A 16,644-nucleotide genomic window follows, 5' to 3' on the forward strand; every position below is an offset into this window, starting at 1 on the left:
GTAGAGCTCGTTTCTTTTGTTAAAGCTGTATTTGTTGGTGTTTTCAGGCCTTTGGGGAGAAGAAAAACTCCTCAGCAGTCTCACAGACACTCAGCAGCATTTGAAGTGTTTGAGTCAACAGCACCTCGACCTCTTTCAGGTACTTGAAGTCGTTTCATGGAGAATTGAATACACCTTTCTAAAATGTCTTCAAGAACCTAAACAAGAAGTCCAGTTGCTTTAATCTCAAGACCTTTAGACTGCAATGATCTGGATGAGTGAGAGACGCCACTTGGATTGATTGGAATAAGAAACGTCCAAGTTTTTCTTATACGAGCCAAAATGTTACAAGTAAATATTTGGAGGATCACTCTGGGTTTTTATTCCCTTAACCTAAACCAAATAAATAAAATAATAATAGAATAAAATAAAAAAGGTAATAAAGTAAAAGAAAAAGACCTATCACAAGAGAAACTGTACACTGAATTTGTTTTATCCTGTATTATGTTTGATTTCATTCTTACAGATGTGTAGTGTAAATAACAGAATCATAACAGTTTTGTACTTTTCTTTTCTTTTTGTTTCCAATCAGTAAATTTTCACTTTAGCTTTTTTATTTTGTTTGTTTTGGGCTTTTTTTTAGTTTCAGTGTTGTTTTTATAATGAGGGCAAAGGCATGTGAACTAGCTACATGTACCAAAAACACCACTTTAAAAAGGTGGTGTCTGAATGACTCACAGTGACATCCGAAACGCTCCCAGCCTTCCAAATGTTTGTGTTTACAAATGTGACCTATATGACTGAAGCCTAATTAATCTCTTATTCAGTTTAGATGTAATGAAATGTGACATTTACAGTTGTGGTCATAGGTTTCCACACAGTCATCATGGGAATGAAAGTCATGGTAATTTTGGGCTTTTAATTAATTCTTTTTCTAGGGTGGAATGATTATACAGCATATATCTTTAATGACTTTAAAAACTCATAGGTGTGAATGAGGGAGTGAAACAAATGGATGGATGGACTTTAAAAAACAAGAACTGGGTGCACACATTTGAACTTATCCCAACAGGGTCAAAAGTAAACATACAGACTCAAATATTTACATACACCCCTACTAATATTTGGTAAAATGTGCTTTAGACTAGAAGGTGGCTTACAACTAACGTGAGGAGTGTATTTAAACACCTGACCACACCTATAAATAAAATTAACATTGATGTTAGCCACAGTCACTTCCTGTAGATTTAGATTTTATTTATTTTCATAGATTCATATTATTATTTTATTAGTATACAATTTTCTTTCCCCAGACTATTTTTTTTTATTTAGTGGAAAGTGTTAGGAGTGCTAGGATAATTTCTGCTCAGTTTGCAGGTGTAGCGCCTGCTCTTCGCCGTAGGGGGCGGTGTGTACGAATGCGTGCTGTAGTTATTTTTAGAGAAGAAGCAGAAGCCACAACAATAACACACAGGCATTTTCAGGGACTGAAAATCCTTTAAATGTGACCTTTTCAGCGCGGATTTTCTCAGTGTAACGTTTGCAAACGGTCCGTTTATGTGAAAAGACTCCAAAATAATTCCGCACGAAGATGAATTCAGGCGCCATGTTGCGTGTTTCAGCGAATAAATAGCATGTCGTTAATGCGAGGCTAGCTGCGCCGTTAGCCTGCGTGCACCGAGCCCGGTTCTGCTGTCGCTTTTCCGTTTCATGTCACTACTGTCCGGTACCGCGTGCAGACATGGAGAGTTTGTACAAGCGGAAAATGTTCGCGTCCATGCGGAAAACCAAAGTAGCCGCATCGAAGAAGCGGCAGATCGGTCTGCCCGCCTCCATCCTGGACGACAGTGACGAAGGGTCCTTCTCGTCGTCCTCCTCCTCCGGATCACAGTCCGACTTCCAGAGCTCTCCTGAGGACGACAGCGAGCATGAGGACCGGGACCGGAGCGAGTCCGGGGGGACCTCCAGCGACGACAGCCGCTCTGTCACCCGCAGGAAGCGCTCCTTCCTGAGAGGCGACGACAGCTCTTCGTCGTCTAGCCGCGGCGACGAGGATGAAGAGGACGACGATGACGACGACGATGAGGAAGATGACGACGGAAGTCACACGAAGAGGATGGTCCAGCCGAGGAAGAGGAGCCGGCTGCAGCGGCAGGACGAGTCGGACTCGGACCGCGCGGAGGAGAAGCGGAAAGAGGACGCGGAGAAGGCGAAGAGGAGGCAGAGACACAACAAGCTGTTGGCGCTGTCCCGGAGGATGAAGGCCCGCATCCCGAGCCGGAGGAGGAGCCGCGTGAAGCAGGTACACCTGAGCGCCTGCGTCATACACAGGAGCGCAGGTACTTCTGTAGAAACACGGAAAGACGAGCAAAAAACAAACAGGGCTACCTCTGGGTAAAAGCGCAGGTATATGAGACAAAGTTGAAAGAATTCATGTAAGAGCGGTGTTGTGCCAAAACGTGACCGCCTGCCAAAAACTAATTTCCAATGTTTCCGTGTGTTTTTTATGTGCAACATCTTTACGTATGTTGGTAAATAGACTTCGGTGAACAAGGTTTACAAAGGGGTTATATATAAAATTTTAAAATTACATTTTTTTAAGTATCTTTATAAATCTTTGTTATTGTACTTACATTATAACCAATCCGGTCCTTTTTGTCCACTTAAAATATGTTTACAGATCTATTATTATATTTGTTGCAATATCTGGTCTCCTCTTGGACAGATTACTCTTACAAAAGACATTTTTAATGTCAACGAGATTTTTTTTTTTACTGGATAAATAAAGAATATATAAAAGTCACTGCCAAAAACTGATTGTAGCTTCTGCCTTGTTACAGGAATGTTGTTAGTGGCTCAGGATGACTTGATATCATTCATTGTGGGATTCATTTGACATATATTTAACATATTATAGACCAGCAAGTTACTTATACGAGCAATCACTTTTTTGGCAAATACCGGAAAAAAATTATTTTTTTTGCAGACGATCATTTTTTGGGACAAATGTATTCACATCAAAGAAAAATGTGCTTTCAAAACTTGAACAGGAAAAATCTGCGCGTTAATCTGCAAGACGGAATAAAAGTTTGCTAAAGCTGGCAAATTTACAGTAAACTACAAACATTTGCCAAAAAAAGAGAGAGAAAATATTTTTAAAAATGTGCAAATTTACAACACAACAAAAGGTAGATTTATGAAAAAAAAACCTTGGTTCATAAAAAAGCTAGAAAATGTATTTAAATTAAAGGACTGGCAAATTTAAGAGGAAAAAAATCACTTATGTGAAGTGTAAAAAAAATGTACAAGATAAAATTATTTATTGTTAATAATAATTAATAACAAATAAATGTTCATTATTAATTTTGTTAGATTTTAGAATAAAAGTTAAATGGCCAATTTATAAGAAAGAAATTACAGAATTTGTACAACAATTAGTAAATGTATTTACGTTAACAAAAACTGGCAAGTCTAATGAAAAAATTCACAAGAGAAAACAGATTTATGAGAAAAAAGGGGTCAAAGTTCCAGGAGAAAATTAGCAAATTTATAATAACCTTAGAATGAATAAAAGTTGAGAAAGAAAATGCAAACAACAAAAAGAAACATGCATTTTACTGAAAAGAAAACTGAGAAGGTTGCAAAGAACACTAATTTATACTAATGGATTGGCTCATTTCCAATAGATTTCCAAGTTTATAAGAATATATTGCACTTCATACCCAATAAACCTTTATACCTCTGTGTGATGAGTAAAATGGGTTTTATTTAAATTGTTTAAGGGCACAGGAGACAAGGAAGAGTCTAAAAAAGCAGAGGATGAGGCAGATGGTGATGGAGATGGAGGAGGTGAAGAAGAAGAGGACGGAAAGAAAGAAGTGTCACGGGGAGACAAAGGAGGAAAAGAGAAAGAGGAGGAGGAAGAAGAAGAGGAGGAGGAGGAGGAGGAGGAGAAGTAAGCCTGAGAGAAATAATAGCATTTAAAAATGATGCAAAAGTGTTTATCTGTACAGGACTCATGGTTATGTTGTTGCTGTGACAACGAACACTTGTAACAAGCAACAAAAAGAAGAAAAGAGGAGGTGGACAGCATCTCTGACCCCAGTGTGAGGTACTTTTTTGCTTTAGATTGAAAATATAAACATTTGCTGATCTGCTGAGCGCTCAGTTTTATTTACATGCTGCAGATGTTTCCATGTTAATCCGCCAACAGCTGGAGGCTCCAAGCACTGCTGACCTGTATGACGTCACAAGCAAAACCATATAATGGTTAAGTTGGATTCAACCAGGTGGCCTGCACTATCAGCGTGACTTACGATTAGAGCAACATCTTTATTATAATTTATTAGCTTTTTTTTGGTTCATTGTTGTAACACTAAAAGGTTTTATCTGGGAGTGGTAGTCACAGCCTTCCTGCAGCTGTCCATCTGAAACTCACAGCCCACCAGTGAAAGGAGCAAAAACAAGTCGCCAGCATTGAATTGTCTGTGGAAAAGTTTATTTTGGTTGTATTCGGGCCATTGAAAGAAAAAAAATGAAAGGGCCTAGTTACGTGATGTAAAATTCAGGAAAAAAACAAACAAATTTACAATAAAAACAGCAATAACACATAAGAAGTGTTAATAGAAAACCGCACTTATTTGCAATCAGACAACAAATTACAAGCTTATTTTCACTGAAATGAGTCCTGGAGTAATGCACAGGCCACTACATGCAGCTGGCTGTGAGGTGTGTGTAACACGTGATTAAAATAAAAACCAAAAACGTACATATTCAATATACACTTTGCTCGCATGAAATTAGCTTTCTTATAAGATGGGTTTTTTTTGTTTGTTTTTTCCTTTTGAACTAAAAAAAATATCAGCTTTTTTCTGGCCCACGTTTGGCCCTCTTGTCGCTCAGTTCTGGCATTTGGCAATCACCAGATGTGGCCCAGAAGTCATAAACACAGCTGGCAGCTGGCACAGGTGGACCTCGGCAGCCACTGAGTCACAGGCACACATCTGGGTTATATTTTGCATATTTGAACCAGCAGATGTTTTGCTACTTTAGCCTTAAAAAATACAGAAATGTGCTCATATCCTGTTGTTTTAGTCAGAGCTCTGCTTGCAAGTCCAACAAAAAGCCAGTAAGCGGTTCTCGAGTTCAGCTAGATGAAATTTGTGGCAGCAGATCAGCTGGTGAAGCTAAAACGAGAGCGAAAGCTTTCCTGGATGTCAAGCACAGAAGCTGCTTTCTTTCCTGCAAAAGGGAAGAGCTGCTTAGTGGGCGGGGCTTCCACATCACATCACTGAGTGTAATCGTTGCATTATGACTGCGTGTGATCTTTAAGACAGAAGCCGACTGAATCTCCCAGAAGGCACTGCTGTGAGTCTTTATTGAATTCTTGATGGCAGTGTTGTGAATATGCAAAAAAACTCTGATTTCACGACCCCGGAGGATTCTGAGTATTGCAGTATTTAGAGACATTCAGTAACCGACAGCACTCTGACTCGTTTCTGTTGCACTTTCCTTCTTTTTCTTTCATTTTTTTTTCCTGAAGTTGAGTTTGATTGTTTGCCAATCTTTTCTAAGTAAGTGTGAAGGCCTCGCAGACAGATTTATTTATTTATTTTTCTTGTACAGCAGCTTTTTAATCTGTTGCTTTATCTTTGAAAAAATATTTACATATTTTGATAGTTTTGTCCGTCTGCTATCTCCAGCCGTCTCTGTTTCTGTTATTACATTGTCAGCTAAATACCTTTGAATGTTGAACCACACAAGATTTTTGAAGACTTCCTGCAAGTTCACTTTGCTGACATAATAATATCGTTATACTTACTTCCTGGTACACTTGCAGTATAGTGGTTGCCCATAATAAATCACAGATAAAACCAAATTATTTGTCAGTAACTGCATTAAAAATGCCTGCATAGGTTCTCAGTTGTGCAGGTCATGGTAGTCTTGAGTGCTTAAAAATAAAGTAGTTGACAGTAGGGCTGCAGGATTTTGCATAAAATGAGAATCACGATTCTCTCACGATTCTCTTTTCCAGTATAAATATTTATTGCACTTATTAGCTGCACATCAACTTCGTAACAGTTGAGACTGAACATAAAAACAATAAATAAACATAAAAACAACAAATGTCTCAGGTTTTGTTGTTGCCGCAAAATGTTGTACTGCTTGAAATTCCGTCTCCACTGTTGCTCGACACTGCGTGTATAGAGCAGGTAGTGCAACAATAGAAAAACAGTTGTGGGACGGCACTGTGTAGCGTTTGTCTAGGGTGTTGATCATTTTCCTAAATCCCTCGTTTTGCACAGTGTTGATGGGAGCCATATCTTTGGTCAGGTGATAAGTGATAGCCTCCGTAATTTCTTTGTGCCTGCGGGAGTTCGACGTGTATAGGGAAGCGCTGTATAAGGTTCCCGTTATTGATGTTTGGGTGGTTGACCGGGACGGATTTTCTCCTGTCACTTTCTCGTCATCCCTGACGTGCTCTCCGTTGTTTTTTCCCTGCTAATTTTAGCATCACACGGCACAGCTTCTGTATCACGTGGTATAAGGCTCCGCCCTTGTCATTTGTTGAGCAGGAAGAGTGAGCGCTTGTTTTCATGCAGATTACGTCCCGGATCAAAATGCGGTACAATCGTCGCCGTCTTTTTTTTTTTTTTTTTTAAATCGTTGTCATTTGGAAATGAGATCGCACATAAGTATGAATCGAGATCGCGATTTTCTAACGATTAATCGTGCAGCCCTAGTTGACAGTACTTGTCTTAGACAGGTGCCACCTTTTGGACTCAGTGACGGTAATGACACATGCCATTTCTCATAATTTGAACTGGAAAAGCCTCCTGGATGAAAAATGAAATGGCTAAAGAAACCTAAAGAAGTCCTGTTGCCCTTTTTTAACCACTCAAATCTGCTTTAAAAAAAGCTCCAGTTAGCTAGGTGATGGTTGTGCATTTGTTATGAAGGTTGAAAAACTCGACAGATACTGAAACAGTTTTCTTGTATCAGACTCCAAAACATGTTTATTTCTACTGTAAAATTGGGCATTTAACATGAGAGATGGGGGAGATTAACTTGCTTTTGAAGCCTCAAGTGGACATTAGAGGAACTGCAATTTTGGCATTTGAGCACTCGCTTCCTGGAGTTACCAGGGGGTCATCACTTGGTATGTCATCATGAATGTTTAAGTTGGCACTCTGTTGTTGTTGTTGTTAGATTACCAGTGTTTAAAAGGCCCAAATATATGAGCTCGTTGTGATGTAAGAAGTCAATGAGGTTGTTCTTATGCTACTTTCTGGTACATCTGGAATTCTTTGATAAATCTCACATACATCTTCTGATGATCGATTGGGCTTATCATCATATTTGTGTGCTAAACTGCCAATTATCAGTTTGGCAGAACTTACTGCATTTAAATCAGAAGTATTATGCGATATTCAGTGGCAGCTGTTTAAACCCAAACAACTTTCAAATGACCAAGACTGGTTGTGATGACATGTTACCTGTACCTCTCAGTGGTCACTTGTTGCTGTGTATTTACTATTTTAAGACTGGTACACTCAACTTTATGGTAGCTTTTTGCCATACAATTCAACACTAAGTAATTAGTAACATGTGCTTAGTCATAGTCATCAAACAGGCTTTTGGCGTCACCTTATGATGGTAGGGGTGCATTATAAAAGTTGTGTAAAATACTTTTTTTTTTTCCTTCCTTTTCTTACAATTTCTCTTAGAGCTGACAGTTGAAAAGTCATGACCTTTAATTTTTAGTGTCCTTGTTTAAAATAGGCTTTTTTGGGCTTTTTGACAGATAGCACATGGTGCTCGTCCAGGATTTTAACCTGTAGTCCAACAGCTACTGGATCACTCCGGTGACCTGTTGATATGTTTGTGCAGTGTTTAAAGAAACATGACGACTGTGGCAGTGAATTTCATACAACTGACAGGAAGTATGGACAGAACTATCAAAATAAGATTCTAACTGTGTAAAATAAAGTAAAACTTCTTTGATTTTTGACTATGTTTGATCTGAAATTATGGACATTTCTCCATCACTAAATTTTGTTTGCAAAAATCAAATGATCCCACCTGGTTCATTTTTTTTGGTGGGGGGTTCCTGTACATAGAAATGTGGGTGAATTATCCCAAAACTATTTTGTATTTTTCTATTTATTTCTTCCTTTGTAAAGTCTTCTAAAGGCCACAGGCATGTGCTAAAACAAAAATGGACAAATGATGAGAAATTTCTCTTTCCATCCTTCTTCTTAAATCCTTGCTTCTCCTGTTTGTAAAGCTGCATTCATGTGCAATCGTAATAATAGGAAAAAACACATGATGTGTCTGAACCTCAGCAGCCTCCGTCAAAGTTGGTGAGAAACTCTGAATGTTTTTAAGTTGAGTTTCCAGCTGCTAAAGTTGAACCCACAGACTGTTTGAGAGCCTTGTGACTCTTGTTTCTTTTGAGATAAGGACTCAGTATGGTATACAGTGTAGTGATAATACACACACATTATAGGTACTTATCAGTGCTGTGTATTTACCTGTTTCCAGTGTATTCCTGGTCTTTTGTTGCTGTATAAAGCTCTTTAGACCAACTCACGGTGTTGAAAATACCTGTTTTTAATAATAAAGTTTCTTCTTTTTTGACCAAGAGATTATGTGTTGAAAGTCTTTATTTATCTAACACATAATGCATGAATCTACAGGTCTGTGCTATGAAATAAAACATTACGTCTTATGGTAATTTCTGCAATAATAAATAAAAGAGGACAAATGCACTATCCTATATTTGTGAAATTCTTTTGTTACAGCAGTTAAAATAATAATGAAAAATTATAATACAAAATTGATATTTAATTTGGTAAAATGTACTTAAATTGTGTTTTTTCTAATATTTTATAGTCCTTCACATTTATTCTATACTGAACAGAAAATAATTGAAATTAGCACTTTGTGTCAGCTTCTTTTATTTCAAAATGTGCTAGTGAAATAAAAAGACTTGATTTGATTTTAAATGTAATATTTAAATTAAGGCTCATAAAAAATAGATAGATAGATGTAAATATAATTTATCTACCTACCTACCTATCTATCTAGTTAATTTTTTAGGGTATGAGTCCTTTTCTGCCACTTTTCAGTTTGGGGGTCCCACAGGGCTCAGTTTTAGGGCCTTTGCTTTTTGCATTATACTTGCAGCCCTTGGGTACCATCCTTAGAAGGCATGGAATAGCCTTCCACTGCTATGCTGACGACTGCCAGATTTATTTGCCTCTGGAACAGAAAGATGCCTCCTCCATTCAACCACTTTTGACATGTCTAGATGATATTAAAACTTGGATGGCCCAAAATTTTCTAAGACTCAATTCAAGCAAAACTGAGGTGATTGTGTTTGGTCCTAGTGGACCTTGTTACCCCTCCACTATTGATTTGGGACCCCTGGCAGAGTATTTTAAACCTGTTGTCACTAACTTGGGTTTTAAGATGGATAGTGATTTTAAATTGAACACTCAAATTAGGGCTACTGTCAAGTCCACTTTTTATCACCTAAGGTGATTGGCAAAGCTAAGACCTATTTTATCTCGGCCACATTTTGAAACAGTAATCCATGCTTTTATTTCATCTCGTTTGGATTACTGTAATGCACTGTATTTTGGAGTTAGTCAGTGTCTTCTCTCTCAACTGCAGCTGGACCAAAATGCTGCTGCATGACTTTTAACCAGAACCCATAAGAGAGAGCATATAACTTCTATCCTGGCTTCACTCCACTGGCTGCCTGTTCATTGTAAAATTTTAATGTTTGTTTTTATATCTTTAAATGGTCTTGCCCCAACTTATCTCTGTGAGCTTCTTCGTGCTTATTCCCCTCCTAGGTCTCTCAGGTCAGCTGACAAGCTGCTCCTGGAGGTACCCAGGTTTAAGAGGAAGCTCAGAGGGAGCAGGGCCTTCTCTATTGTTGCTCCAAACCTCTGGAACAATTTGCCTCAGCACATAAGAGAGGCTCTATCATTGTCCACCTTTAAAGCCCATCTTAATACGTACTTTCACTCCCTGGCTTATGACACAGTCTGATGCGGACTTTTTGTATGTTTTAGTTTAATTAAATTTGCATTTATTTACTTTTTATTGTTTTTTATTTTTTATTTTCTTACATATATTATTTCACTATTGTAATTTATTATGTCATGTGTTTGTTTTCAGCTGAGAGTTGTTTTCAAAGTGCTATATAAATTGCTTGCTTGCTTGCATACATATATATATATATATATATATATATATATATGTATGTGTGTATATATGTGTGTGTGTATATATATATATATATGTGTGTGTGTATATATATATATATATGTGTGTGTGTATATATATATATATATGTGTGTGTGTATATATATATATATATGTGTGTGTGTATATATATATATGTGTGTGTGTGTGTGTATATATGTGTGTATATGTGTGTGTATATATATATATATATATTAGTATTTAAATTAAGGCTCATAAAAAAATAGGGTGCATATATATATATATAATTGATGTTCTTTATCAAATTTGTCTCCCCCTGGTGGACTTCTTGAGATATTATAGGAAAGTAACGACAGAAAGCTCCACCAATTAGAGGCGGGGATGCCGATCAGGTGACTAATTCTTCGCCGCCATCATTGTTAGTGGCAGTGAAGCTTGTGTGGAGGGTGACAAGAAGCACCAGCGGAGCTTCGTGGAGTTCTGGTCCGGCTGTGAGTGAGTGTTGTCTGGATATTCAGCCATGGTTCAGACGTGCTCAGCGTACGGCTGTAAGAACCGCTACCACAAAGACAAAGAGATTTCTTTCCACAAGTAAGTTAAGTGCCAATGTGTGTCTGTGTGTTTCAGCGAGCTGGGTAGCATTAGCAGTCCTGACATGGTGGTTGAGCAACGTCCACCAGCCTGCGTTCACTAATCTGCCTCATTAAAGATTAACTGCTCTTCCTCAACAGTACGAAACATGTGGAGTAGGACACGGAACATTTTACGTGTTTGCAGGTTTCATTGCTAAAATCCGGCTACATAAAAGTCAACAGATGCTATTTTTATTTGATGAAATCAAATGTTTTTATCAAGTCTAAAGTCACAAGTTTCTCTATAGTGGCTATACCGAGGCACAAAAATTTAGATATTACTAGAACTTTACGGCTATTTCGCTTTTTTGCAAGCCGAAGTTATCAGCACGGAACACATTTACTTATAAAGTCTTGCAGTTATATTCTTAAATATGTTTGACTTTCCGTAAATAAGGGGATAGTGAATTCCTCCAAATTTAACTGGAGTTTGGATTAATGTGTTTATGCTTACTGCCGGGAGTTAATGCGCATTTCTTTAGTCCCCAACTTTAGTCTCAAAACAAGTAACAGAAAGGGTTAACGCTTCAGTTTTGTTTTGTTTTTTTTTGTTCTGTTTTTTACCAAAGACATAAAGTGTACTTCATAAGCAACTTAAACTAATTATTACATTAAACTGATAACAGAAAATAATTCCCAAATCATACAGAAGCGTTTTGACGTTTCTGTGTATTATTATTATCACTTGTTTGCCAGGTTTCCTCTGGCCCGTCCAGATATCTGCTGTAAATGGGTGGCTGCGATGAGGAGAAACAACTTCAAGCCAACAAAGTACAGCAACATCTGCTCCCAGCACTTCACCGAAGACTCCTTCAAGAGGGAGTGCAACAACCGTGTGCTGAAGGAGAGCGCTGTGCCGTCGCTGTTCACCTTCAACCTCAGCATCAAGGTGACCTAACTAAAGCCGGCAGGGCTTTATTTTTCCAGGAGTCTCCCAAGAGTTTCCAGTCACATTTCTTTATTTCAAGATAAGAGCACAGATCTGAGAGACAGCTCAAATTAAGCAGATAGTTTAGGTAAGCTAGATAAGTAGATCAGGTTAACTTCAGTTAGGTAGCAATTAGTTAACTCGTGTTTTTCTCTCTAGCAGTCAGAGTCCCTGGAGGATCCCTTCCCATCTGAGAACCTCTTCCCGCTTTCTCTGCCTCTGACCTCTGAACCAGCGGAGGAGGAGGAGCCTGAGAGCAACCCGCTTGACACCTGCAGCGTCGCGATGACAACGACCTCAACGACGACGGCGGTCTCCTGCGACCACAACTACACGGTAGAGGACTCGGCGCAGCAGAAGAGGCGCATCGAGCTGCTGGAGGAGCAGGTGGAACATCTGAGGAAGAAGCTGAAGACGACGCAGCAGAAGTGTCGGCGGCAGGAGAGGCAGCTCAAGAGGCTGAAGACCGCCCGGGAGGCGGCACCCAGGATGGCCCGTCAGTCGGCGCCGGAGCCGGGCTTCAGTGAGGGATATGTGATTTTGCCGAAACACATCTACCACAGTTTGAAAGGCATGGAGTGAGGCGGAGTGGAGAAGTTTCATCTGCTGCTGAACTGAAGGACACAAATATTCACACATCTTTCTGTTTTTGTCTTTGTTTTCTAGAGCTCGGGCTGCACTTAAATGACTTTTTAAAGCTTTAGGTTTTGGTTTGGTTTCAAGAGCCAACAGCTCTTCATACTTGATGCACACAGACTGATGGTTCTTGTCACTCTGAGGAAAACAAAGCACAGTTATGCCCCCCCCCTCTCAGAAAAAAAAAAAGAAAACTGTTGAACTATTCCTTTAAAGAGTGCTTTTTATGTTCTGTCACATATACGAGGTGTTACCACGTAAGCTGAGGTGAGATCGTCATCTCTGGATTTTCTGGAATTTCTCTAGGAGGATCATCCCAGTGAGGAGAGCTGGGTCTGCAGCCACAACTGAGCAGTTTTCATCTGAAGTGCCCACGGTGTCGAAGCTCAAAGGTGAGAGCCGAGGCCGTTATGAACCATGATGTTCAGAGGCATCTGAGGTAGATCGTTAGGAGCATCGATCTGAGCCTTTAGGTTTTGAGTTTTGCAAATGAAAGAGGAAAAAAAGTTGGTAAACCAAATTCATCAGGAAAATAAACCCTTTTTTTGTACTCTTTGATCTGTATGATGTCATAGAGAGATGATATCCTGATATGGTCCTGTTGGGCACAGAAGCAATACCCAGCTAATCAGAAAGAAAGACGGCTCAAAGTCGGAGAGGCTAAAACGCCTCATTTCAGACAGAGGATGAACTGAAAACCCGGTATCAAAAAAAGAGATTATTTTGAACTGTGACTCATGCAAAGCTGCTCTGAGAGTTTATGAATTAAAAACACAATGCTGGAAATGTGCTGGATAGATCCCCATTAAACATTCTGCTGTTTAATATGGAAATACAATTTGACAGTATGAAATTAACTCACTTGAGCTTCTCTGCTTTTGTTTTCAGAGTTTTGTTTTTTACTTAAAGGCTGATTGAAGTACATTTGCTGCAAAAGCAGCTTTACATTTTTCAGTGTTTCTTGAGATGCAAAAACACTGCTTGTTACTGCTGATGTGCAATAAACTGAAGCCATACGAGCAGCTTCTTTGGCTCTTTGTGCTTCCTTCACTGAGGAGGTCATGTGACTGGTTTTGCATGAAATTAGCAGAAGTGAAGCTCGGCCGTTGTTGTGTCATCACCAATGAAATTAAAGTGAATAAAAGAAAAACCAGCAGAGATCGTCTTCATGTTCCCATGAAAATATCAGAAAATGAAACGGATCCAAATCTCCTCCTAGATCCAGGGACTCGGTTCATGTTTGGTGTGGAGGGATTTTCCACCTTTGTAGATGTTTGCAGTCATTCCCATGATGGAAGACTACAAGATCCAAACCCAGAATGTGGTGTTCCTGATGTTTGAAAGTCCTACTTTTTTTTTCCAACATGGAAGACTATCTTTACATTGTTACTGTGGGAGATTTTATTTTCTCCCCTGCCCCTGCTTAGCTCGGCGGGTCAGCCCAGCAGACAGCAGGATTGTCCCGACAGCCGTCTTAATGTCTTGCAGTACAAAAAAATCAAACATAGAAACTACAAAACAAACAAATTCAAGCATCCTTTTTAATAATTAGAAAGTGATTTTGACCCAGAATGGATCAGCCTGGTGGGTAAAATGGAAACCTTTCATATGCTCAAATTTGTTTTGAGCAGTCACCTGTTCCACACTGAGATACGAACCATCAAAGTTTAGCAAAGAGTGTTATTTTGAAGTTTTCTGCAGTGAATCAGATCTGCAAATGTGTACACTTGTAGCTGGAAGCTCACACACATGTCAAGGGTGTGAATATCATGGACTTTTAATGATTTCTTTAAATTGTTCATTTTTCAGGCTGGAATGATCATGCAGCATACATTGTTAATGATTTAAAAAAAACTTCAATAAATTGGAACCGCCAATTAAAATTTCAGCTAGATTGGATGAAATTTCTGTGTCCACTAGGTGGCAACACAAGTGTGACCTAATACTGCCACGTAGATTTCTCCAGACTGGACAATGTACAGCTGAGATACACAATATCCTGTCTTGTGGCGAATATTCGAAAGTTGGCATGCTGCCACGACCGCGCCCTTTAACATAAACTCAAAAGCGTTGCAATTTAACATCACCAAAGATCACACTCACTAAAGATCATGTTGCTCTGATGAAATCCCTGTAGAAAAATAAAACCTGACATTTTCTGTTGCCACTAGGTGGCGCTTTAACTATTGCTGACAATGGGCATACCAGGGTGAGACTCTCATCCTGCCTGTGAAGTTTGGGAGAGACTGAAAAACATGTCTTTGAGTTACATCAATTTGGTGCCTTGTGGGGAAACATTAAAATTCACTGCGGCTTTTGACAAAAACTGACAGTTTTCAAAGCACCCAAAGACCAACTCCTTAAGCCTGTCCTGGACAAATTTGAGGTTGCCTGAGTCAGCCACCTTGAAACTGTAGCCCAAAGTGAAGCCCAAAGGTTAAAACGTGACATTTCATCTGTTCCCACTAGGTGGTGCCGTCACTATTTTAAAATATTACAATTGAAATGTGTTCAGGGGCAGAGCTTTATCACATCTGAGAAGTTTGGTCCAGGTTTGGAGCTCAGGCCCTGACCTAAACTTTTAAACTCAATTATTCTTTCTGAATATTTGAGCCATTGTTTATGGACAGAGATGTTACACAATTTTTTAAAGTGTAACTTTCCAGGTTTGTGACCCCAAAGATTTATATTCATACTCAAAATTATATTGACTTAAAACTAAAACTCTTTCTGTAATTTGAGTGATGATGCATTCAAGCAAAAAATAAAATAAAATAAAGGTAACTTTTTTTGTTACAATTAAGTAATTAGCATAAAATTATTATGACTAAACTTAGACTTTCAAGACTGCTGAGTTTTAAATTCCTAAAATCATTGGTCAGTACCAATACAACATTCAACTTTTATTGTGTCCTATAATAATAATAATAATAATAATAATAAAAAAAAAACAACATAAAAAACTAGTATAAAACTAGTATACGTTTTTCAATGCACATATTAAACAAATATGTAAGACTGCTTTCTTCCATTTGCACAATATCTCTAAAATTAGAAATATCCTGTTTGAGAGTGATACTGAAAAACTAGTTCATGCATTTATTACTTCTAGGCTGGACTACTGTAATTCATTATTATCAGCATGTCCTAAAAACTCCCCGATTCCCATGATGCATTGAGTATTTCTTCTTCAGTCACCTTTCTCACTCACTACGTGTTAACAGACCTCTCTGCACTGAATCATATCTGTTATTAACCTCTGTCTCTCTTCCACAGCATGTCTTTATCATGTCTTCCTTCTCTCACCCCAACCGGTCGCAGCAGATGGCCCCGCCCCTCCCTGAGCCTGGTTCTGCCGGAGGTTTCTTCCTGTGAAAAGGGAGTTTTTCCTTCCCACTGTTGCCACAGTGCTTGCTCATAGGGGGTCATATGATTGTGGGGTTTTTTTTCTCTGTATGTATTATTGTGAGGTCTACCTTACAATATAAAGCTCCTTGAGGCGTCTGTCGTTGTGGTTTGGCGCTATATAAATAAAATTTAATTGAAAAAATTGAACTGGCACACACACACAGAGGGAGGTCTGGGCCTCTTTGCTTAGGCTGCTGCCCCCGCGACCCGGCCTCGGATAAAGCGGATGAAGATGGATGGATGGAAAATTGAACTGAATTTCGTTAATCAATGAAATTCCTCAATTCCTCAATCATGCAGATACTTCACAACCACAGTGTTTTTGTTATTTTTGTTTTTGTTGTTGTTTTGTTCTGTGTTTAATCCTCTCCCCTGCCTTTACCCTAATTATCTTGTATTTATTGTTACCATGAATAGAAATGATAAATAAAATTTTTAGAAAGCCCTAACAAACAATGGCATTCATGCCCACAGTGAGTTTATTTACCCATGTACTCGTCTCACACGTTAGAAAACAGATTTTAATGATTTATAGAGCATTTCCCACCATCAGAGATCCTTGATTTTTTCAAATACATCTTCCATATTCACTTGACTCCGGTTATATTTATGTCGTGTCAAATCACAATAAAAGTCACCTACATCCATTCTCACATAGAGACAAAAAGACCCACTTGCACTCACTCCTATGGCCAATTTTGAATCAACAGCTAACCTAACTCCTCCTTTAAGACCGATTATCTGTATGATCAACTCTGTCACCTATAACATCTCTAAGTTTCTGGCTTCGATCCTCAACCCGTTGGTCGGCAGCTCTGAACA

At 38.8% G+C, this 16,644-nt stretch overlaps 2 protein-coding genes across 7 annotated transcripts; both read left to right on the top strand.

Moving 5' to 3' along the window:
• Positions 1–127: 127 nt before the first annotated feature.
• LOC309711382 (uncharacterized protein) lies at positions 128–8,625 on the top strand. 3 transcript variants are annotated; one of them, XR_014277955.1, is made up of 3 exons: positions 128–2,281; positions 3,762–4,090; positions 4,167–8,625. XR_014277955.1 is itself a non-coding variant. In XM_082541666.1 (2 exons), exons 1-2 carry the CDS (start codon positions 1,721–1,723, stop codon positions 3,936–3,938), a joined length of 738 nt encoding a protein of 245 aa, XP_082397792.1. In that variant the 5' UTR covers positions 128–1,720; the 3' UTR covers positions 3,939–8,625. The 3 variants fall into 3 exon arrangements, 1 of the variants encoding a protein (XP_082397792.1); XR_014277956.1 differs by having other exon boundaries at positions 4,193–8,625; XM_082541666.1 differs by having other exon boundaries at positions 3,762–8,625.
• Positions 8,626–10,527: 1,902 nt separating this feature from the next.
• Positions 10,528–16,262, top strand: thap1 (THAP domain containing, apoptosis associated protein 1). 4 transcript variants are annotated; one of them, XR_014278050.1, is made up of 5 exons: positions 10,528–10,809; positions 11,547–11,739; positions 11,938–12,349; positions 12,445–12,806; positions 15,691–16,262. XR_014278050.1 is itself a non-coding variant. In XM_082542070.1 (4 exons), the coding sequence occupies exons 1-4, from the start codon at positions 10,739–10,741 to the stop codon at positions 12,480–12,482; spliced, it is 714 nt and encodes a 237-aa protein (XP_082398196.1). In that variant the 5' UTR covers positions 10,528–10,738; the 3' UTR covers positions 12,483–13,275. The 4 variants fall into 4 exon arrangements, 3 of the variants coding, with proteins under 3 accessions (XP_082398196.1, XP_082398197.1, XP_082398198.1); XM_082542070.1 differs by lacking the exon at positions 15,691–16,262 and having other exon boundaries at positions 12,445–13,275; XM_082542071.1 differs by lacking the exon at positions 15,691–16,262 and having other exon boundaries at positions 10,529–10,809; positions 11,941–12,349; positions 12,445–13,275.
• The last annotated feature ends 382 nt before the right edge of the window (positions 16,263–16,644 follow it).

Source organism: Aulonocara stuartgranti (genome assembly GCF_965226115.1).
Source record: "Aulonocara stuartgranti genome assembly, chromosome: 7".
NCBI classification, from domain to species: Eukaryota; Metazoa; Chordata; class Actinopteri; order Cichliformes; family Cichlidae; genus Aulonocara; species Aulonocara stuartgranti.

Excerpts from the sequence above, each read along its gene's own strand:
- LOC309711382 (XM_082541666.1), top strand. The coding sequence starts at position 1,721 with ATGGAGAGTTTGTACAAGCGGAAAATGTTCGCGTCCATGCGGAAAACC. Across the intron at positions 2,282-3,761 it reads GGAGGAGCCGCGTGAAGCAG|GGCACAGGAGACAAGGAAGA; the intron begins GTACACCTGAGC and ends AAATTGTTTAAG.
- thap1 (XM_082542070.1), top strand. The coding sequence starts at position 10,739 with ATGGTTCAGACGTGCTCAGCGTACGGCTGTAAGAACCGCTACCACAAA. Across the intron at positions 10,810-11,546 it reads AAAGAGATTTCTTTCCACAA|GTTTCCTCTGGCCCGTCCAG; the intron begins GTAAGTTAAGTG and ends CTTGTTTGCCAG. Across the intron at positions 11,740-11,937 it reads CCTTCAACCTCAGCATCAAG|CAGTCAGAGTCCCTGGAGGA; the intron begins GTGACCTAACTA and ends TTTTCTCTCTAG.